The sequence below is a fragment of the Aythya fuligula genome, chromosome Z (genome assembly GCF_009819795.1).
Source record: "Aythya fuligula isolate bAytFul2 chromosome Z, bAytFul2.pri, whole genome shotgun sequence".
Lineage (NCBI taxonomy): Eukaryota > Metazoa > Chordata > Aves > Anseriformes > Anatidae > Aythya > Aythya fuligula.
Window position 1 is genome coordinate 13,880,742 of NC_045593.1, and position 24,737 is coordinate 13,905,478.

Sequence of the window (24,737 nt, forward strand, 5' to 3'; positions counted from 1 at the left end):
ACTGCGTGAAAAAAAAAAAAAAAAGCTGCAGTCAAACCCTACGTAGCTATTGCTTGCCTGATAGAAAGCAGTCTCTCCAAAGACAGACAGAGCATACAGAGAAGCAGTGTGAGAACCCAACTGTCTGTCACTGTGAGAACCTCAGCTGTCTGTCAAAATGAAGTCATATATAGCACAGAAATATGAAATACCAGTCAGTAGCACGTCTGAGTGAAAAAGAGAGAGAACATGGACTTCACTTCCTCTGCTATAACTGTTCCCTAAAAGTGTAAGCCGTCAACAGGATGAACTCTGCACAGAGGAGCAAGCTGCTGCTTCCCACCAACCTCGTCTAGGCCCCCTCTCTTCTATAAGCAGCAAAATGTTTGTGCAGGAGGCAAGCCAGGATTTCACCTTTAGTATTCAGAATCTGAACTCACATCGTGCTTGTGCACAGCAGACTGGGTGGACAAAGGACTTTCTCCTAAGACGTATTCACAGATGCATGCTAAAGGCAGTCCATCTGCACAAGAAGCTTATCATGCAACCTTCATACTAGACAGGGCTTCTTCCTTCAAAACATAGTATCCAAGTCATACCCAGCTGGCCTCTATTCACAGCTCTTACCACAGCACTAGTCTCTCCTGTTATTCTTAAAATGGTGCAAGTCTATAGAACATCTCAGTTTCACGACTACATAAAAATCCCTAAGCCTGGGAATATGTTTTACTGATTCTAATTATAACACATGTGCACCACAGCTGCTGCCAAAAACTGGACTCCAAGTGATTTTAAGCTGCAACTAATTGTGCATTTCTAAAGCCAAACGACAACTTGAAAAATACAAAAAAGCCAACAATCTCTCATATGGATGGAGAAGCTTCTGAAAACATCCTCAAAATGCCATGTAAAAACCCATAACAATTTCACAGCTACTTTTTTATTACAGAGGACACTTGGAAGTTTTTTATTAAGCAACCAAAGACAATGTAACAATGTTGTAAAAGCTTCTACCAAGCTGTGTGCCATGTTTCAAAATATCTGTAACACAGGGCTCTGATACAGGTGCAGAAAACTTTAAAGTTTGTAGTGGATGACCTTATAATCACTCACTGCTCCAGATTACTGACCCCATACCAGTGCTCATAAGCAATTATGCACCCCAGGCTTCAAGCAGTGCAATTCAGGCTAAACAGAACTATGTAAAACTTTTATTATTATTATTATTATTATTATTATTATTATTATTATTATTATTATTATTATTATTATTATTATTATTATTATTATTATTATTTTATTTTAAGCTGAGCTGGGGGTGGGTGATGCTCAAGCAATTATTTCCACTGCTGACTGCTTCAGAAACAGTAACTGTTGGGAGCAATGAAACACAGACAACTGTGGGTGAGGATATCTCACCACCACACCAAAATCCAACACAGCAGAGCTGTCAGAGTTTGTTATTTACATGATAAAGCCAGTTTCTTCCTCTGGTAATTCCCAATACCTATGGTTTTCTCCGCAGTGCCTAGTCTCTGGGTACTACTTAGCACATCATTACAGAGCAAATACAAAATCTTAAGGCTTCCACACTCTGAAAATGCTTTGAAAGCATTTAAAAAAATACTCTTATAAAGCACGCATTTATTACCACCCTATTATTTTAGAGACAATGTATATAACAATTATGCTCAGTGTTAGCTGCATCACTTCTGTGGCTTGAGTGACTTCATTCAGGGCTGTGCAACTAAATGCAACTGGGTAAGAAAATACCTCTGCTAAAGATTGACCTGAGGAATAAGCATTGTTGAAAAGCAGCCTCTGAGTTTAATGTGCTCATATTATAAATTTGGGCTCTGTGCACCGAGACTGTGTAATTCAGCATCCACCTACCTGAGCTGGTCAGAGACACTCCATCTGAACACATGAACAAAGAATTTGGGGGTAAACCTCAGAAAAGCTGAACAGGCAGTTTTGCCATTAGGCTTTCCCACTGACACAGATCACCACGTGCTAAGTTAGGCAATAAGGATGAAGGGCTCCAGCCAGTGAGACAGAGCACCAACACTGGGCAGCAGCTGGAAACCCAAACACTAGGAATCTGAACCCCACCCAAAACCACCACCTCCTACCCAGAGATCCTCACCAGGGATTTACCTACTGATATGCCAGTGGGAGAATCCTTCCTGATCCTGCCTCTACACCACTGACACACGAGCAGGTTTAGCAACTCCGTATAACAGCCACACACGTGCCAAGTGCTGACAGCAAGCAAATGAAATGTTCTCTGAGGAAAATGGGGGGAAAAAAAAACTAAACCAACTAAAGGTTACTAGAGGCAATCAGAAACAACCACTGTGGAAGTCTGCAGGGCAGCAGCAAGACCTGGAATGAATGAATGTTAATACAGTTTGCAACAGGAAGGACAGTCCGCACAGTTGGCAGATTGTTGTCTAAAGGGTCAGCATCAAGTGCTGTGCATGAAGGCATGAATACACCATCTCAAAATACCAAATAATACAATGGTTAAACTGACCTTCCCCTAAACTACCTAAAAGCAACCAACATAAGGAAAGCAGGCAACAATGGAGACAAGCACAACTTTTTCTGATTTTACTAGATGAGCTCCTAGTCATTACTGTATTCATCATTTAATAAGATGACCATAATGAAGCTCTGAAAAAGATCAATATTTGAGCCAAAATAATAATAATAAATCAGTAAAAACAACACTTACCAGTTTTTGCTCAGAGTGACCATTGCTAATTTCAATTTGACACAGAAGCCTGATCTCAGCAAAACTGCCATTTATAAACCAACGCAGATGGACGCTTGTAGAGCTGTTACCAGAAACAGTTAACTTTTCCGGAGTTTTTGGATGAACTTAAAAATTAACAAAAAACAAACAACAAAAAAAACACTTACTATAAGAAAAAATCATTAATTTCAGTTCAGAAAAAAATGTTTTTAAAAGATTGAAGAGGATCAGAATAAATAAATTATTTGATTAGCACCTAGAGTATCTTGGGCTTCAAAGACACCTGCAAGCAGCCTCATTCCTAAAATGCTTCTTAGTTACCAAATGTGAAAACAAATTTACTTAAGCTGCATGTTTTGGGCATGCATGATAAGGAGACGGAGATTCAAAAAAACATTTCATCTTCTATTTAGTTAATCAAAACAGTGAAATGTGGGGTATTTCAGAAGACCACAGTGACACATGAAATTCACCCAACCTTGGGAACTTTGCAAGTTGTAACTTAAAATCTTCAGACTAGGATAGGGAGGGACTCCTGGATGAACTCTCCCTGTCCCAAACTCCCTCCATGCTAAATTGACCTGCCAATTTACTCTTACAATTGCAGTTTCAAGGTAGTTGTCATTAGGATATAAAAAACACACAAACTTGAACTGCAAATTCAGTTTTTCAGATAGGTTGGCTGAACACTGTAAGTATTGTGAAGCCTTGAATACTAAGCTGTGATTGTGGAGACAGAAAAGGATGGGGAAGAGAGTCAGCAGCAGAAAGGTGGTTGTCTTCTCCCTTTCCTTGATTACACTGAGTGTGCAATGAAATAAGTTCATGACTGCAGATGATCAGGCTATTACCAACAGCAGGTAATGCTTCTGCTATTTTCTTTTAGATCCACTTCTTTATGCTTCAGATGCTTTTGATGTAAACCTGCAAATACTTCGCCTTATAAGCAGACACTGAAATACAGGGTCACTCACAGTTCATGAACTTATGCCTAAATTTTAATTATTAATGCATAATAGAATATGAAGCAACACATAAACAGCAGTTGTTCATTATTAGATCACTAGCAGCATTTATCCATCCAGCATTGTATCCAATCTGGTAGCACTGCTGGGGAGTACTGAAATCTCCTTGTACACCTAATCTTGCCTCAGGACATGCCCTAAGTTTTCTTTTCTTATTTTAAGTTCACATTACCTAAGGAAGCAAAATACTTGTGACAACAAAGCAAAATAATCACAAGCATACTATGTCAGATTTCTTTCAAACCCCAAATAAACAAATGTCTAGCATGCAGTAACCATATCTCTTTCCCTTTATAACTCTTACCTCTCTGACTTATATCAACCAAAAGTGATGCTTCTGTTTGTCCAATAGGATTGGAGACACCTAATAGGAAATTGTAGGTTTTTTGATCACCCAGTACTGGAAAGCCACAGACACGCTCTTTGTTCATTTCATTTACTTCACAGGAAACATTTTTTCCAGATATCCTACAAATCAAAAAAAGTGGGGAAACAATTTTTAATATGGTATTTTCTAGCAACAGTCAGAAGTCTAGACTGAAAACACTACAGAACAATGGGTTCACTGACACACGGCTTACAGAATGATTTGATTGCAGTGACATATCTAATACCTCAACACAGGTGAAAGTGGCATCAGTTGTGACTTGCCCTGTTCTCACATGAAACTCATCTTCCACTATCATAACATTTCCATCCTCTCACTTGTCAAAAGCTTGGAAAACGGGTAGGTCCTGTAAAACCACCTCACAAGCCACAAGTAAGACTCTGATTTGAAGTATCTTTGTTCAGATCAGCATACATTTGCATTGGAAGTATGTTCTTAATTGCCTTCTGAACTAAGGAGATATGACATATTACATCTTTCTATTGGCCCTGCCAAATGTAAAGTAAGATTTGTTGCCTGCGTTACACCCACAACTCCCAGCCATTTTTAAATCAAACGCAGGAGAGGCAGTCTGGTAACACCCAAGACCAGAGCTACATCTTTAAGGGTAAAAAACAAAGTGTCTACGTCTATGTCTACGTCTGTGTCTATGTCTATGTATAGGAGTTGCTTTAATTACCATCAGCATAAACCTCTCATTCAGTTGCACAAGTTTAATTTCCTCCTTTGGACTTTTCTATTGGTGTGTGTTCTAGCTGAGCTTTGGGCTTTCTCCACGCCACATTCTCCATTTCAATAGCTCAGTGTGGGCTGATGACAAGGATGAGAATATTTATCCTTAAATGCATCATATTCATTTCATCACAGCTTTGGACTGTGCAAAGCAAGCTGGAACTACATCCTCACTAATGAGCTGAATATGGGAAGCCAGTGACTAGCGCTCCTTTCCATTGAATATCTGCTCTGTTTCACCCACCTCTTTGTACTCTACCCAATGACTTTTTTAGCACTAGCATCCTGGACAATATGCGTGACCATAACACCTCATTCCTTCTGACTTGCTTCCAAAGCCACCATGAAACTCTATTTCCCATCTGTTGGGGTGACTCAGGCCTCTCCTGTCTCCCTTCCCTGACTGCTCTTCTGGCATTAAGCGGAACCCTCCTCACCATGGGAATTTTGTTAACTCCTCAAAAGCTTCTAATCATAACTACCATGGAATCCCATTTGCAAGTGGGATTCCAAAAATAGTAATGATTTTTTCCAGAGTAATGATTTTTCACTTTTAAGGCTTTAGATGGACTAGCATGGAAGACAAACTAGTAGAATATCAGCCTTTGCTTCTCTCTGTGGATGTTGCTGGTGTTACTTTTCCTTTTCAATATCTTCCAGGTATTGCACACTTTGCTTGCTCTACACGCTCCAGTTTATGATGCTGGGAGAAGAATGGGAGTAGGCTTATTGCTATTTTCCTTAGCAGAGTTTGGGAAATGCCCCCTGGTTTGTCTTACAATTGCTCCTTAGTGAGTTTCTATCATCCTGCATAGCAGAAGCTCAGTAAATGTCCGAAAGATCTGACAAGGGCAGCACATATTTAAAAATATATATAAATAAATAAATGAGTAAATTAATCCTTCCATCTCCCTGTTTTCTCATATTGGTTTTATTCACATGTTGGCAGCAGTCTGACACAATAAGCCCTTTATTTTGTCATGAGTCCATAATGGCAAAAGTCTTTGGGAAAAGCCATCTTTAATTTTACAAAACTAGGGTAAGGTTTCCCAATTTTGTTTTTGGAGTTAAGTTCCAGCTTCCACAAAATATGTTAGGCTGCAAACAATGGAGACTTTATCTCATTTAAGCAGACATGGAGCAATAAGTAACAGGCAGCAATGGATATATTCCAGTTCTACCTTTCCACTCCTACAATGCTGAATTGTTTTACCTTTCAAATAAGCTGTACTTTGTTCCTCGTTTTCCGTATAGTCCACTGGGTCTACCTGGTTTCCAGGTGCACTTTATTAACTCAAAGTTGGATGTTTCACAGCTGAGATTTTGGGGAATATCAGGGGCATCTGTAGCATAAAAGGAAACCAAAACAGTTAGACAATGTATTCTCAACCAAGTGTGACAGTTTTGGGCTATTAGTTTTCTGAAAGCATCACAAGTAGTTCTGTTTTTCTAATAGGTCTAGACTGTGTGCTGCAGAACACATAGTAATATTTACTCTCCAACCATATAAATAACATTCTTAAATGAATAAATAAATAAATAAATGGATAATTACTATCAGCCCCAACTGACTAACACTTGACTTTAGACTTCTAAGTGGGTGGGTAAGCTGGTAAATCACATGCAAATATGTTCACAAGCTCTAGGCTCTGACCTGGAAGTGTTTCACTAAAACTCTGCCAAGACATTTCCAAAATTGTGAGCGTCAGTTTAGCCACTGAGCAATTTACAAATGCTGTCAGTTACGTATCACGTTTTTTAATGTGCCATCCCCGCCAGTGCTTCAAATTCTTCAGCCAAGTCACGTTAAGAAGATGTTCCCTTTGGCATGAATTCCACACTGAGTTTGAAAGTTAAAGCAAGCCCTGAATGTCTCATTTTCACCTTTGCATTGAAAGTGATTATTTTTTTTTTTTATTTTGTTCTTTTCTCCCATACTACTGTAGACTGCCCTCCTGGGATGGTAGCATAGATGGGGTAACCAGGCTGATGTGAGGCTGTGCAGAGCCCTTATCTGAACTCCTGTACACATTTCCTCAAGAGGTAGCTGAAAAGCATCCATGTAGCTGCCTTACCAAAGGGGTACTAACACAAGAGGCAACAGTGTCAGGTGTAGTTCAGAATATGAGCAGAGGGATAAAAAGAATACTTACTTTGCCAGAACTAAGCTAAGTGGTTTGGAGACACATTTATTTCCTCTACCATCTCTCCCTCAAATGTGTCTCATCAGCAAAAGCATCCTGACAAGTCTTCTCCCTCCCCACTAAGTAGGTACGCTGGCAAGTACCAGAAACAGTGACAAGAAACAGAATTCACCATGTCCCAGCTCTTACATTTTTCTGCAAAAACTACTGCATGGGAAAACCCTAAGGGATTGTCACATACTTCATACATGGAACACTGACATATATGTGGAAGGTTCTTGCATAGAAGCAAACAGTGCACAAATAATGTAAAAATTGCATCTCACTTTAAAGTCATAAAAGGTTGGATTCTGTTTTGCATTTGCTATCAGACAATGAATATGCAAAGTTGGTGAGAGGAGGCACAGCCTCAAACTCGGAACACATTTTCAAAATGAGTCCCTCAATCCCGAGGACCCTAAGTTCAAACATAAGAGTGTGCAATGGGGAACAGGAGCTATTGGAAGATGACAACTCTTGTAACCACTATGGGGAAAACACACAAAATGCTGAAGTGACCAATTATAGGAAAGAAGAACCATGTACTTTCAACAGTTTGTTTCAAGAGGTAGCTGAATCTGGAAGAGATTTCTGAGGCTGGCAAGGTTACACAGAGAAGATGCACAATGATTCAGCATCTTTAAAGAAACTTTTAAAAGAATATTTAAAAGATTATCCAAGGAAGATGAATTGTCAGCTGCATTCCTTCACTATCGTTAGTTCCCAAGAAGCTACTGCCTGGACGAGCATCTGTTACTGCTTCAAGTCTGTTTTATTACTTTCATTTGACTGGTTGGTAAATATTTTTTTTTCACTTACTATTCTTGCTTTTCCTCTTACTTTGTTAAGGACCAAACTGAAATTGATGTAAATTGAAAGTGATAAAAACTGAGTACAAATCTTCAACTGTTAATAAACTACTGAGTATTTCAGATAATGGTGAAGTGCATTATGAAGGGATATCAAGAAGGAAAGCTGACACTACACCAGTTTATAGGAGAATCTCACATGTAGTTACATGAATACTCCTTCCTCTCATCCTCTCAGCCCTTGTCACCTCCATGTGATGGAGTTTCCACAAACAAGTTTGATGGGTCAACCCTGGCTACACATACAGACTGAGGGATGAGAGGCTGGAGAGCAGCTCCACAGAAAGGGAGTTGGGAGTTCTGGTTGATGGGAAGTTGGACATGAGCCAGCAGTGTGCCCTGGAAGCCAGGAGGGCCAACTGCACCCTGGGGTGCATCAGGCACGGCATTGCTAGCTGGTCGAGGGAAGGGATTGTCCTGCTCTGCTCTTCCCTGGTGTGGCTTCGCCTCCAGCACTGTGTGCATCCTTGGGTACCACAGTATAGGAAGGACATAAAACTGTTAGAGAGTGTCCAAAGGAGTGCTACAAAGATGGTAAAGGGTCTAGAGTCACAAGATGTGTGAAAAGCAGCAGTCCCTTGGTTTGTTCATCCCCGAGCAGAGCAGGCTGAGGGGAGGCCTCATGGCGGCCTGCAGCTCCCTCACGAGGGGAGCGGAGGGGCAGGCGCTGAGCTCTGCTCTCTGGGGACAGCGACAGGGCCCGAGGGAACAGCATGGAGCTGGGACAGGGGAGGGTCAGGCTGGGGGTTAGGGAAAGGTTCTGCACCCAGAGGGTGGTTGGGCACTGGGACAGGCTCCCCAGGGCAGTGGGCACAGCACCGAACTGCTGGAGTTCAAGAAGCGTTTGGACAAAGGCTTCTCAGACATAGGGTTTGATATGTGGGTGGTGTGGAGCCAGGAGCTGGACTTGATGATCCTTACTTGTGGGTCCCTTCCAACTCAGCATATTCTATGATTCTATGGCTGTAAGTAAAATCCCAGCTCATCCTCAGAATCTAAAAACCAGAAAATAGCAGGGAAGCCACAATAGCATCTGCTTACTAGCAGAACCCTAGGGTTCTCAAAATTATTTTGATTTTCGTAAGGTTAGTAAACATAATTATACATACATCCCACAAACAAGACAGTTCCATCCATCCCATCCTCAGACAGACTGCACACTACATTTGTCCCACTGGTGTCTGAAGCACTGGCATTTAGCACTCTGATTGCACTGCTCCGACTGCTCAGACGTATTAGTGGGTATACTTCTGGTCCATAAGTCATCCGTTTTATCTGCTGTCCTTCTTCATGAACACAACAAATTGTCACATCTGAACCAACTGCCACTACAGTGTCCTGAGGAAAAACCCCACTCCCATGGGGCTCAGTATCTTTTCCTAGCAGAGAAGGAAGAAAAGAAAATAAAAACAAAAACAAAACAAAATGTGAACAATTAGCTACAAATATGCTGTCAATCAGCTAAAACATGTCTCAGGAGTACATCAGTGCACTCAAATCAATGTTTACTAGGTTTCATTAACCAATGGTTACATCATTTCTCTATTCAAAATGCCCCCACAAGCAGCAAGTCATCAAAGCCTAAACACTTTCCCTCTCACTTTGGTTTAGTTTTCATAAAGCAATCAAAGTCTGTGTGGTCGTACGGGAACAAACATACCAGGGGACACTTCTACTGGGCTCCAGTCACTCCAATCCTTGTGGCCAACAAACTGTGTTATGTTAATAAAACAGCGAATCTTCACATAATGTGATGTACACTCCAAAGGCATATCTGATGTCCAGTTCCAAGAAAGAATGATGTCTTCATGGGTCAGTTTTGAATAATAAGTTACCTATAAAGTTTTCCCCCCAAAAAACAAAGAGAGCATATGAACAGTTGTTAACAAAGACATACGATCTTAGAGCTGTCAATGGAATGGCAAATTAAGTGAGGTAAATAACAAACTCCTGAGAGGTGGTCAGGGTGTCTCACCTAACTTTCAGTTTCTTTGTGAATTTACTTGAATAAAAGCCCGACATGCTAAACAGCCCTCCAGCCAGGTAAGCTACCTGCCAGGAATACCATAGGATAGACATCTGAGGGATAGCAGGCAGCTTGTCATACATTTCAAAAGGTCTATGTTGCACCCCAGAACACAGAGCTTCTCCTAGACTGGGTTATGCTCCAACATTTCCAAAACAAAATTCTTCCAAATTTCAATACCAGGCTACATATTTTGTAGTTTCTCCAACCTAAAAAGTATAGAATAGGTCTACAAATTCACCTAGAAAAAAGGTGGGTTCCATTTGCCAAACTCTGGTTAAATTCATGATATTGAGCTGTGTCCTCAGGATACCTGCTGGTATATATATATATTGCCTAATGACTGCTGAAAAACATAACCTTTCAGAAAAGAGTTTTTTTCATGTAATGAAAGGTTACGGAATCTAGTGATTTACTGGTGAAAAAACAATGCATTGTTTGAAAGAACAGTTCTGGGGTAACTGGAATTGGCTTTTCTATTTATTTCAAAGAAATCAGTAAAACCTGAATACTCACTGTCAGAACAAGTGAAAGAAAGACCCATTTCATATGAAAAATCTATGGCTTCCATAAATAATATACAGAAGCATATTAATTTTGATATCTGTTTATCACCATTCCTGTAAGTGAGATGTTGCACAAATAACAGAAATTACAGCCCCTTTCCTAGGAATTTTTTAAAACTCCAGAAACTGATGCACAGCAAAGAGAATATCCTTTAAAAATGCATCAGAGACAAAGAAAAAATAATTTATTCCCCTGTTTTGAGTAAATTGCTTGGTATACTTAAATAGACAAAGAACTTATGAATTAGTTTGGCTACATCATCTGGACTTTTCTTTTGGGAAGGTATCACAAGGAAAAGTCACAAGGAAAAGCAAACAACATTCGCAGACCACCAAGACCTGAGACACTACTGGAGAAATAAAGCAGAAACAATCGTGTAAAATATCTGCCAAATTCATAAGCAAGTTCTAAATTAAAAAAAAAAAAAAGGTACTAGATTTAAAAAATAAGAAAAAAAGCTGTGTAAGTACTGACAGCATAACACCCAGTGTCTGCACAAAACTTTGAAAGCTACCAAAAAGTTACCTACCAGTAGCATGACTACACATGGGTTCTGCAAAGCCCTACAATCTGCATTACTGTCAGCTTTCTCCAAATGACCTCCTACATTACTGGGGGCAAAAACTGCATATATATGTTTTTCATAAAGGACTTACTTGTGTGACTTTTTCCATTGTTTCCTTACGGAGAATCTCAATCTGCCAAAAGGCATCCAGTCCATATGGGAAGATTGATCCGTTATCACTCCACTTCAGAGTTAATGTGGAAGTTGGAAAGTCAGGTGTTAAACTAAGAATGTGTGGAGCAAGTGGAATAAATGCTTGAAAAAGAGAAGGGGGGAGGAAAAAACCATATTCAAGTTATTAGTCAGCAACACTAACCCTACAGGTGTTTAACAGCCACATCTGTGCTCTGAATTGGCTACTAGCCATACAAACATGTAACTCAACCTCTGTGATTAGAACAAGATGTGCTCTGTCATTACTTGAACACCAAAGTTCCCAGGAAAGCACAGGTGCTGATGAGTCACCAGGTAGCAGTTTCTTCTAACATCTCAGCATGCAGACATGTGAGTAAGTGATTGTGAATATAACTCTTCATAATGTGCAGCAAGGAAGGCATGGTATTTTTCACAACTTTCATCCAAAGCCACAGAGAGTGTACATGATAATTGAAGTATACACAAGAATTCAACTAGGGAGGAGGATATAAAATCCTCCAAAGAAAGAAGGGAGTGTTCCAGAAAAGGGGGGATTCACAACAAAAGCAAGAGCAGAGAGATAGGAGAGCAGAAGCACAGTGTGCAAGAAGCTCACGTGAGGCTCTGGAGAGGATCATGAGGAATATGATTGTAAGCTACAAGAAATATAAAAGGCATGACATGGTGATGGGGACAGGACAAGGATGTTAAACAGAAGCATCTCTTCTACAAATGGGTGGTGGTGAAGCAAGAGGCTGAGAAGCAGGCAAGGTTACAGCAGTTCAAGTGGAATTGGGCCTGGTGCAGGATAAATCCTGTTTTTTAAATGTGTGATTTATCCAGCTTGGGTCCTGGCCAAAGCTTTGAGAGCCTGCAATATGTTCAGCACGATTAACACGCTATGCAGGATATCTTGTGAGGAACTGGAGAGGCCCATCCTGCCTGGAGGCAGCAAGATGCTGGGGGACCCAGTCTGTTCCCCACATATTTTTTAGTTCTGTTTTGTTCAAGGTTTCTAAGCTGCTTTCAGTGGAAGAGAAAACTGAGCCATGGATAAGAAGGACTACTGAATTTAGAGTTGGGGTGCATTAAAGGAATACGGAGGCAAGCAAAAACCAAAGAATAAATTATAAGCAAGTGTGGCAGATGGTGCCAATGCTTACAACTTATGAACCTGGATGATTAATGAAGCTGGAACTGGAACTGAGAAGCACCAAAAGACATAAAGCTGAAGGAAAAAAATAGCTGTCGAATAGTCCAGAAGTTTTAAGTTCTGCTTCTGTAAGAAACACTTGGAAGCAGCTAGTGATGCTAAACCTGACCAACAGGGAAAAGTGAAATTGGAAATCCACAGCATAATGCCAATGGCTAAAACCATTGGAACAGATTGCATTGGAGTAGGAAGGGGAGATAGAGATTGCTATTTTAACAAAACAGCTATAAAGATGGAGAATGCGTAAGTCTGTACACTTGCTGAAGGAAACTCAAGGCAGGGAGGCTGCAAGCATACATATTGACTAGGATAAGAGAATCAGCTTTTGAACACTGAAATCCAAACTTGGGGAAATTTCCTCAGAGCAAACCAAGCCACAGTGCTATCATCTTGGTAGGAGGCAATGTAGAGCACAGCTGCCTCAACCTGGAGATGCTTTCTTGCTTTTTTATACCTATAGAAGAAAGGAATTAGGAAAATTTCTTTGTCACTGACTCCAGTATGATTCAGCCCAGCTTCCATGCATAGATGTATTTGCACAGTTTCATATGCATTTGAACAGAATGGTTACGTTGAGTATATTTTAAGAAAATATGAGCCTGTGAGGAGTGACACTTCATATAACTACCCTTAAAGTATTGCAAAATTGCAGGAATAAACTACTTCATTCTGTAGTGGTTCAGCATTTCAGAGAGGAGAGAGGGCAAGAGGAAGTTTAATCTGCCTTTTGCAAGTCGAGTCTGAGCAAATGCACTTTATGCTCTGTGTAGGTACTTCAGAATGTGGAGTAGTAACTATTTTACTTTTTTTTTTTAAAAACTTTTTTCTTTTAACCTATTTGTATTTAGAGTAGTAACTATTTTCTTTTTCCATGTAACAAGGAAAACAATTACACAGATTTATTAGGGTACTGTAACAGTATTGGGCTTTGTATTATCCTCACTTTCTGTCCCCCATTTCTCTGCTAGGATATATGCATAGAGTGGTGTTCTTTTTCTCCCTGAGGGAGGAGAGAAAGCAACCTTTTATATATGCATAGATTCATATGGACTTAGCACATCAACATTTTAATACAGGAATACTGCCAAAGAAAACTGCAAGCATATACAATCCAAGAGCATTTTTAATCATAGTATAAAGGCTTTATGTACGTACATAAAACCTGACACTTACAGATGTCTTTCTTGCGAATTTCAAATTCTCTGGTAGCAAAAGGAGTTCCAGAAATGCTGTTTGTGGTTATTTTAATGGTGGTGGAGCTCTCTGGGACTGGAATCTCGACCCTTTTCTCCTTAGTTTTAAAACACTCTGTAAGAGGGTGGTCACTGAAAAAAAGCAGAGAGGATTAAGCAGGTATTTCGGCTGATAGGAAGTTCAGACAAGTTAAGTCTTGTTCCTAGGACAGCAATAAAACACAAATTCCCTGAAATATAATGAAAAGAGCTCCATATCAAGTCTTATGAAGGAGTAACACTTGTATGGGCTTTGGTTAGAATCAGATTAACAGACCTTCCTTCTTCTTTCAAGACTCTTTTCATAGTGGCAGACCATGCAATAGCTGTATGATTTAGCTACCCAGCTGTTAAGAGAACACATCAAAGTGAAAAACTGACTTTTTAACCAGAATACACGTTTCTAGAACTTATAGTCACCATGAATCAAAATAAATAAATAAAATATCAAAATAAACTAAATAAAAAAGCAAAACTCAATAGTATTCCTGTTCTTTCCTTGTATTTCCTGACTCCCTCTCCTTTCATTTCTTCCCTAAGTGATGGTATATGGATGCAAACCACATGTTCACCCATCTGTGTCCCCATCTCAAAACAAATTCTTCAGCTCCCTGCTGCTGTTCAGCTAGTGGGGAAAGAGCAGAGGGCAGGGGAGAGAACAACTAAGATTCCAGATGGAAATACAGTCTGCACATTATGTTTGTGCAGTGCTCAGCACAATGTGATCTGGCCTTTGTCTGGAGGTCGTAGATACATACCTAAAACAACAATGCATGGGTCAAGTCCCTTCGCTCATAATCATTGATATGCAACTAGAAAGGAAAAAAGTTTGGAAAAATCCAAATCTTCCTCTTGGGGCAATGATGGGAGGAAGGAAAGCAAAGAGAACAATGCCAGACTTCCTGCTGAGAGATTATTACTCACTTATGAACTGGAACAGGACCTTGGAACTCCTATCAGCTAGAGTCAAGAGCTTGAGTTGGGCTTTCCAGATTCACGCAACACACTGGACTAGTGAAAGCCAGTTGAGACCTGAGTGCTCAGAACAGCATTCATTCCTCTTCTGTACTGGGATATCACTAGAGATTGTTTGGGAAACTGAAAAATAAAACCTCTTTCCCTCAGGGAGGTCTGCACAAAGCTCATCCCTCAGACTCTGCTTTGGGGTCCCAAGCTTGCTCTGCTTTGCTAAGGAGAAACAGCAGCAGCTATTTAGCTGTTGTTGTTCTGAGGGCAGTACCTCGTCAACTCTGCACTCCTGAACTCTGGCTACAGTATCACATATATGCAATTTTTGTATAGAAATGATAGCTGGCAACATGGGAGGAATAACTAGACAAAGAAAAGCATGTAGGTGGAAGAAGTGCAGCCAAGTCCTGGGACCCCAAGGAAAAGTCTGGGCTGCCTGCAGAATTTACAGGAAAAAAGACAGTACAAATATCTGGACTGGGGGCAGGATCAAGATGCAAAAAGGATTTGAACTCATCCCTAGCACATGATAAGTATTTGGCAGGCCCACAGCATGGGGAATTGCAGATGTAGTTCTCCTTAGTGAAAAACATACTGAAGATTCACGTTTTCTAATGTTTTTTGAAATTTTCAACTGTGTGTTTACTTCCAAGAGGCTATTGCAATTGTGGACTCATCTTCATGTTACCTCTAACACAATGATCTCCAGACGACTTAAAATTCATATATAAGACAGTCACCAAGAGATTTTTAATGTTTTTCCACGTGAATCTTGACACTTATGTCATATATTCTACCACTTTGGCACGTAACATCAGGATTTTCTTCTTCCAACTATCATTTCCTTTTGGATTGAGTATGGTATGAAGATGTCCCTTATGAAAACTCTGAGCAAGGGATAGGCAGACACACAGAGAAGTCTGAGTAACTGAGAGGATCTTCCAGCCCTTTGAAGAGAGCAAGCAGGAGATTTTGGCAAGAGAATTGTTAGCATGAAAAAAAACTTTGCCAGAAACCCCTCCATTGCCTGAATTAACATTGCCTGAAGAGAGCACCACCCAAGGACAACTGACAGGCAGATTCTTAGGAAACAACAGCATCACAAATTCCATGGGCTGCGACTGAGTCATAACTATACTTTCATCACAGTTTGGTAGTTTGCAACCAGGTATATATACTTACTTGGTAGTGTAACAAAAGTCAGTTTGTCCATGTCTTCTTCTAGAAGAGACATCCCATGTACAGACCATTTTACGTAAATTGTGTGTGACACATTTTAAATTCTGGGGGTCCTCTGGAGAACCTGAAATCATATAAGAACTTCAGTGAACAACTGCAAAACAACTGCTATTGTTCATATTTATAGCCATTAATTTTACATGTTTACTGCATACTTGTCTGACTGGTATTTTAAAACTGTTGTATGATTTTTGTGTGCCTTATTACAGACAGCAACAGACTGTGACAGCCACACTACTTTCTAGAAGTACAAGAAATCTGGGTTTATATTTGTGTGCAATGACACAGGCAGCTGTCTCCATTCCTAGCCTAGCCTAATAAGCAGGCTTGGGGCCAATGGCAAAACCGCAAGCTTTGATGATAAACTTAATGAGTTTTTTGCTCTCCTCTGTTGTCCCACATGGAGGCCAATTAATGATAGAAGGGCAATTAATGATAATGTGTGAAATTGTCACAGACAGCTGACATATACAGCAAGAAGGTCTCGATGCAGACATTTACACCAAGTGCATATGCAGGCTATCACAGTTACATTGTGCACCCCGTTTTGCACTGGTTTACAAAATGCCACTGGTTGCTGGAAAGCAGAGACCAGGCCTAGCGACACCTCTATCCTGTGGACAGTGGAGGGACCACAGAGGTGAAGATTTTTGAACATACATATACTAGGAAAGCAACATAATTAAGTGTTATCAGTACAGAGATACAGAGAAAAAGTAGATGTTGAATTATATACACTCACCTATCTCCTGACTATGTACTAAGCTTGTTAAACATAAAATAGCTAGTGCTAAAAGACAGCGGAGGCTTGGATTTTTCCTCATTCTTCTAGTGTTTGTTTTCCAAATGGCAGCTTCAAGTAGGAATAAGTGTCATCTTCCAACAAGCTGGTCAGTTCTAAAATTAAAAACAAAAACAAACAAACAAAAAAAAACTTTGAAATTCCAGACCTGGCACTCCACAAACAACACTTTTTGTTCCATCTATTTTTCTTCTACTGTGCTGCCCCCAGGCATAGTATTGCCTTTCCTTTCTTTGTCTGGCAAACAAACCTTTTTTGCTATTTTCACTGTCCCAAGCACTTCCTTGATGCATGTTTTTTCAGCAAGGCATTTCAAAGATAACTCTAGGAATCACACACATGGAAAATTCAACTGTCCACAGACCTCTGTCAGGACTACCTGATGCCAGAACAGAACAGATATGGCAGCATATTCCCCTAGAACAGTTTGTGTTTGCTTTTTTTTTTTTTTTTTTTTTTCCAATTTAGATCATGTGTCACATTTACAAATGGTCCTGGGTACCATGAATGCAAGTGTCCCCTGCTTTGGGTAAAGGTCTAAGGGGACAGCGTAGTTCAGATTTCCTCTGCTTGCTCCTCATGTTGTTGCTACTCAAAGCCATCGGATGCCTGAGATACTGCAGAACCAGAGCTGATCACCCTGGATACGTGCTGCTCTAAATATTGACCTTAAGATAAAAAAAATAATAATAATCTAGAATATTATGTTTAATGTGTTCTTTGAAGATTAATGAGTTGCATGTTTTCCAAAGAGAAGTTCATCAGGATCTGAGGAGCACATTCAGTTCCACCCACATACTGGCCAACATCAGGTTTTGTTCTCAAAAAGAAAACTGCAGGAAAGCTTATCTTCAAGCTCAGCCAGTCCCTGAAGCATTGTTTCCCAAACCACCTGAAAGCTTTGAAAACATGAGCATCCTCTCAGAGACCACTCCATGTATCAAAGGGCCTTCTTGTAGTGACAAAGATCAGGAGCTGGATAATTTTCACATAGGAAAACAGCCGAGCCACTGTGTCCTACAGAGCAGTCTTCTATAACTCACATTTTGTTCAGGCTAGTTCTTTCAAAAGATGTCTCAAGTGGAAAAGCACCTGACCTTGTCTTAGAAGTCTTCCAAATCTAGATGTACATCACTGCCAGAATTACAAGCTTTGTCTAAAGGCTTCTGGTAATTTTAAAAGAAATAAAGTCCTTTTAGTCTTTATAAAGTCCTTGAGTCTTTATAAAGTCCTCTGCAGTCAACAGGAGGATGTTCCCTTGTGCCTCTTTTTTCTTTTTTTTTTAATTATTAATTTATTTTTTCTTAAGAAAATCTCCCTCATGGATAAACTGGTAATGCTACAAACGCTCTTCTGCCCATCTCCAATCTGTCTGTGCTATGTGAGAAACAGCAGCACTACATCATACAATCCAGACCTGTTCACAAATGGCCCCTTCTCTTGGTCTGCAATAGCCACACTGAGGGAAGGGCCCAGACAACACACAAGCTAATAGAAATGCTATGTTAAAGGTCAATATTATATTTGGAAGGAAGAAACACCCTTAAAACTTACAACTTATTCTATTTTTACCATGTTCCCAAGTGAGTTCTTCAGAACTCACTAAACATACACTAATTTAAACTATAAAACTCCTAGACACATTAAATTCTTATTTTTATACATTCCTAAACTGTAATATCCATGCCACGTAATTTGGTAAGGGCTGTATAAGGAGTGAGGGTTGACAAATCCATATTCCGGTAAAGATGAATTAAGAACTTGCCAGCACTTCAAATTTAATACTCTCAATGGAAGAAGCACCCCACTTCATTTTGGCATCTCTTTGGGGCTTCATATCATATTTGTTCATGTTACTGATGGAAATCCATGACATAAGCTCCAGGCTTGAACTTTGCTCACAACTCTCTCACTTTAGCAGGAATGTGAAGACCACTTGGAGAGACTTGGGAGTTATGTGAACAAAATGACTAAATTCCATTTGAGATATATATATATATCAAACAATGGCTTGTTTGTCAATACTTAAGGTATTTCTTCAAAGGCCATTTCAAGTTTGCAGAAAAGTCCATAAACAAAACTTCAAGCTTTATATCAAAATTAGATGACAGTGCCCTGTTAGCTTGTAGAAACCACGAACAGAATAGAAAAAAGGGAAAACACCGATACCACTTGAAGCAGAGAAAACTGTGGATTGTGAAGTTAATTAAACCTCAAACCACTCACTTTCTAAACACACAGCTGTACAGGACTGTGCGAAACCTGTTTGGTCATGCCAGGTTTCCGAGGAAGAGTTAGCAACTACATGTGTGTGTGATTCAAGAAAATCTGCTTCTCTGCACTCTTTACTTTACCCCCACATCAGAAGTTTCAGTAGTGACATTATAAAAGTGAATTACAAGAAATTTGAGTAATTTCTCCTAAATCAAGCACAGTTTTAGTTTCTGTTTCAGAGTTAGATAGAGGCACCAAAGGGAACCTACGTACTTTCAGGCAAAGCATGATGAGTATCTTGAAAACCGCAATGTTTCATAAGAAGTGTAGACTCCATGGCTCTTGCTGTCTCATAAACATATTAGAGCTTGCTGAAAAGTTGGCAATTGAAAGACTCATGTCTGATAATTAAATCCATTAGTCAGGAGAAAAGATCCCCATTTATAGGCTTGTTTTAATTATAAAGTTACAAAATAATTGGAATAATTTTAAAAGAGGAAGTTCACTATCTTTGGATGAAAGTTTCCTTCCATCGGTTCCAGGCTAATCCAAACAAGACATGGGAGTTTTTCCTTACTCTAGAGGGTACTGAAAAACATGTTACACTCTAGGTAGAGGTACTGTTAAGATGGCATTGGGCTATATAAGATTTAGAGATATAAATTTAGGACAAGAGAGCTGATCTTTGTGAGGGGATGGCAAAACCTTGACCAAGACTGGCTGGAGAACAACAGGAGCAGCTGCTGCTAAGTGTAAAGGCCTTTAAGTTTTCTTTTCTTTTTTTTTTTTTAAATGAAATGAATCAGGTAAACCCAGTTTCTCCACCAGAAAGAGCAACTGCAAGTAAATCCTTTTTAATTGATGTCCATCCTAAAAACCACCACAGACAGGACATCCCATAACAATCTCATCTCCCTGGGCAATCCATTTGTGTCACTTCACTGGTACCACACTTAGGATTATTCCCCACCTGCTGCACAACCGTCTCTTGCTTCTTTTCAAGGACATTACTTCATCCTGTCTCCAGCAGGCAAAGCACTTTTATCATCTGCCTTGCAGCAGCCTTTTACACAGAAGATGACTGACACCAGGTTTCTACTAGCTCATCCCTTAAAAACTCACTTTTTTTCGCATATACCGGTCTCAATTGCTAGATTTCTGATCATTCCTGGAACATTTCTCTGTGGACGAAATCTGCTGTATTCTCAGCTTCAGAGTTTCTGTCCCCTGAGCTCTCAAGCATTATCAAGCACAATGAAAGAACTTTCCTAAGGCAAACCTATGCGTAGCACGTGTTTACACAGCCCATGCCATATTTGATTTTCTTTCAGTGTTCAGACCTTGTTGCCTCAATTTCAGTTTGTGATCCAGCCCCGGATACTGCTGTATAAAGCTGCCACGTAGCTGTTTATTTAGTACTTCAGACTCCAATCTCATTCTCAGATGGACTGCAAACCTCCTGATTTAGCATGAGTAGATTTGCGCAACAAATTCTTAAAAAATTGCCTAAAAAGTTCTTTCACTTTTGAAATTTTAAAATAAGGAAAACACCTCCATAATTCTATGCTCAGGAATAACATTGTGTGTGAATCCAAAAAATATTTGCATGCAAATGTATGCCATACAAGCAGCAAAGGCTTCAGTATATAATTGCCCATATTTAATATCAGATGCTAAAAATAAGATTCCACAATAACTGTGCTGAAAGTTATAATATACGAACGTAATCTAACTTCTGCTCAGGGCTCTGTGGTGTGGAACTGACCTTTTGTCCCTGTGGTCAGTCATTTTAAACTGCTTTTTATGCAGATAACCTAGCAGGGAACAAATAGATTCAGATTCTTAATCACGGAGGTCAGTGGGTGATGGCCCTTACAAAATTCAGCGTACACATGCACACATATGTATGCTCACAGAGGAAGTAGCCTCATGCCAGCCAAGAGAAGATCAATGCAAACTGTGGATTTTTAAATGGCTTTTAAAGATGTTGTCGTGTATACAGTGTACCTACTGGCAGATGAGACAGATTAGTGAGAGGAAATGTGCTCCCAGGTCAATGTGCAAGGAAAAATATCTATGTACATCTTTCGTTCAAAATCTTGACAACCGTAATGAAAGTTAAAGGTTCTGTCACATGCTGAGAAAACAAGTGTAGCACCAAGTATCTATCAGTGACAAACTAAGATATTTCCAGCCTCTTTAGACTTAACCTTGCAAAGGGAAAACCAGAAGATAACCAAAATATCTCCTACGGACTATATTTCCTGTTATGTATTTCTTGGTTTAACTGTTTCTGTGTATTAATTACAAAATATAGCTGATCAATTGCTTGGTTCTGTTTAAAAAAAATAATAAAAATAAGTGTTTTCTTAGTCTGTTGTAACAGCTTAGTTCTCTAAGTGTAGAACTTCTCCAAAGCGGTATTAAGAAACTATGGAGAAAAAAAAAAAAAAACACACACAATTTTTTTTTGTTGTTTTCTGGCCTCCGAATGTATTTCATTGTCAAGTGCTTGGAAACCACTTTGAACACAAACAAACAAAATTGGTTTAAAAAAAAAATCAAAAAGTCTTTCAGGCCTGCTTCCTGCCAGCAGTCTGATATGCCAATTGCGACTCTCCAAATTTGGTTTAAAAATCTATGAATTGAGGATTAGTGGCCAGACTTTTCATACCTATTTTTGTGGTCCACAAGCAGGTATTTGAAAAGAAAAGGTTAAAATTCAACTTATAGGAAAGTTTTAGGGACAATGGAGGATGCTAGATGAGACCATGAAGCCAGTAAAACATACATGTTAAACATAACAAATCTGTACATCAGTACATTTTCTCAAGTTAAACTATACTTCTTTTTTTCTCAACAGTTAAAGGTATTATCATAATAATTTACCACAAAGTAGAACATCAAATGGTCTCATAGAAAATGATCATGTAGGACAGCACCAAAAAATTGTAGAGACTGATGGCAGGCTCAGTTTTCAGAGATACTGAACAGCCGTCATCCCAAATGCAGCCAGGCAGAAACATGGGTGCTAAATATATGTCAGGACCAGAACCTCAATGCTAGAAGAAAAAACTATTTTGCTTAGCAGGTGGAGAACATTCATTCTACTTGGTTCTGACATTTTTTTTTATTATTATTATTATTTTGTAAAGGTACTAATTTAACCTTCAAAATGAGAGAAAAAGCTCTTATATTCATATGGATTTATCAAATTACACATCTTACTATTGCCAACACAAACCTTCCAAAGAATTCCCCTATCTGAAAATCCATGCCAGAAATACGCATTTCTGGGAAACAAAGCAAATTGCCAATGCAGCTGACAGTAAAGACAATGAACACAGAAACAGAAGATGAACTGGCTTTCTTTAAAACAGCTTTAGTGACCCCGCAGCCTTCAGTCTTTGACTCTAGAGATAACTGAGTAATATAAAGAAGAAAAGTAAAATTAACAAGATTTATTTGAGGGAGTTTTGCTATTTTTCAATTGAGTACATTCTTCCACCGCCTTAAAAAAAATCCCAGATTTGAGACAAAAATCTCTCTTTAGCAATCTGAATGCAGGCTTTCCCTCTCTGTTTTATAACATGGCAGCATTCCATGTTATAAAAGATTTGCACGGCACGAATCACTAAAAATGGTTTATAAATGAAGGATGAATCCCATTTGGGAATCTGGCTTTCCCCAGTTCTGAGGAATTAATTTAAGAATCTACCATTTCTCTTTCAAAAGGCTGATAAAATAATTCAGGCTGCCTATCTGCACCAACACACCCTCCTAATCTGCAGCTGAGGAAAAGGAAACAAGGGGTGTTAAGATATTACAATGTTAATGTGCAGGAGTGCACAGGACCACATTTTCAGTCCTTTGAGACAAACTTTGGTGTGTTGCTTCTGCCAAGCACAAGTAGCAAAACTCCCTCCTCACTGTTTCCTCTGGCTGCCGAACAGCAGCAGCATCTCTAAGAGTCTGGGAAGCTTCCCCAGGATGCTCCGACTCTGCAGGGTGAAGTGAGACATCAGGACGCAACATACAAGCTCAACTCGAGGACTGATGCTTTCACAAACTCATTTTGAAAGCCACTGGTCACCATCACCATCTACCAAGCATTTGGGCAGGAGACTTCACCAACGAAAGTAGAGGTGCGCTCCAGATGAAGCAGCAAACATTTCACCTTAAACACTCTTTGGAATAAGATCTTCATGTGGGGAGAGTGATGCAGGTAGACTGCATGCAGGACAGAGGTGAGGTGTTGAGGAAACTTGATTAAGAAATCTGTGAACAAGTATCACAATTCAAGGCTGATTTTAGGAAAGTGTTTAGTACTTGTTTGACAGCACAGCACAAATATATGTACAAAAACTGAGACCCAGATCTGTTTTATAAGGAAATGAAAATGTACAGGAGAAGCAGATGTCAAATAGTATAATCATAGTAATGGTATAATCTTGAAAAGGATTTGGGAAGTACAGTAAAGACTCCTTGTTAAGAAAACAGCACACAAACACACAAGAACAAACCAGATGTCTTATAGAGAAACTAGAGAAAAGCATCCCTACTGGGGTAGCCAGGCTGGAGAGAAGAAAGATGCATCAGTTGGGCAGAGCAATACCTGCACTGCAACCAGATGCTGTAGGAATCAATGGTTTATTTTTACCACAGCTTAAAAAGAACTTATTAGATGGCACTTGTGGGATTTTCAAACCAAATGTGTATTTTGTACATTTTGCCTTCTGTTCTCACTGAATTATTATTGTTTTCAGTTAATTTCTAGGTTAATTCAGGAACTGTTACCACTCACAGAGTTATCTACCATGCCTTGCCCAACACACTCCATGCAAGAGTGGTTCCCAACCCAGACATCGCATCTGATGTTTCCAGTGTGGGATCTTCAGAAGAACAAAGACACTTTGAACAGAAAACTGGATGTCTAACTCCTGGTCGTATCAATTACCATCAAGCATGTGGCTAACTACAGGTACAGTAGGTATAGGTTCTCCTTTACTGCTAGGAGGACACTGCACAGCTCTCCAATGGTAACAACAGAACACAAACACTTCTGAGGAACACAATGAACCCTAATACTACCAAAACTAGATTGAATACTTTTGGGTATATCGACAAGCCTCTTCATGATTTATTGCTGTTATGAATTATCCAAGTGTTAACATAGATTGAAGCTTATCCCCTAAGCCTTATTAGACATCACAGGAGGCATGCTGGAGAGGCCTGGATCGCAGTCCACGGAAGTCTGACTTCACCCTGCAGCCATTTCCTCAGTGGGGTCTCTATATCCAGATGCAGAGTTTCATAAAGCTTTTAAGGACATCTTATTTTGAGACCTCACCTCCTCATTCTCAGTGAAATGAACCTGGGCAGCGTGTTCAAAGGTTATGGCAGGGGTAGGAGGACAGACAAAGCATTATCAGATATGCCTGACTTCCTTAGGAAGTCAGCTCAAATTAACAAGCACAGATTCTTCTCCCATAGAGGTGCAGATGGAAAACACCTAATCATCTGAACAAAGAACAAAGTGGAGGGGTGAAGGTTAAGGGACACTATTAGCCAAATAAGAAACTTAACCTCCAGCTATTGTGCTGCGCAGTAGAAGGAAACTGCTAGGAGTCATTTACACTCTAGTATTTTAACCCATTCAAAAATCATCTTGATACTTACTACAACTGCCAAATTAAGACTGCAATAAGATGAAGGACTCAACTAATGTATTTGCGTAAATCTGATACAGCTACACACATTTCCTGATATACTTGAATTTGGTGACCTCATGGTCACACTTCCTTGAATTCTTGCACTTCACAACACAGCATGGAACAAGTA

At 39.6% G+C, this 24,737-nt stretch overlaps 1 protein-coding gene across 4 annotated transcripts in view; it reads right to left on the bottom strand.

The window, feature by feature from the left end:
• LIFR (LIF receptor subunit alpha) overlaps positions 1-24,737 on the bottom strand; it is a 50,971-nt gene that overhangs the window by 13,116 nt on the left and 13,118 nt on the right. For all 4 annotated transcript variants that reach the window (XM_032206701.1, XM_032206698.1, XM_032206699.1 and 1 more), the window contains exons 3-11: positions 16,623-16,777; positions 15,824-15,944; positions 13,614-13,765; positions 11,184-11,347; positions 9,595-9,769; positions 9,044-9,313; positions 6,096-6,225; positions 4,067-4,230; positions 2,717-2,862 (exon numbers count right to left, since the gene is read on the bottom strand). In XM_032206701.1, coding sequence (XP_032062592.1) covers positions 2,717-2,862; positions 4,067-4,230; positions 6,096-6,225; positions 9,044-9,313; positions 9,595-9,769; positions 11,184-11,347; positions 13,614-13,765; positions 15,824-15,944; positions 16,623-16,704 — 1,404 coding nt within the window. In that variant the 5' untranslated portion in view covers positions 16,705-16,777. The remainder of the gene's footprint in view (positions 1-2,716; positions 2,863-4,066; positions 4,231-6,095; positions 6,226-9,043; positions 9,314-9,594; positions 9,770-11,183; positions 11,348-13,613; positions 13,766-15,823; positions 15,945-16,622; positions 16,778-24,737) is intronic.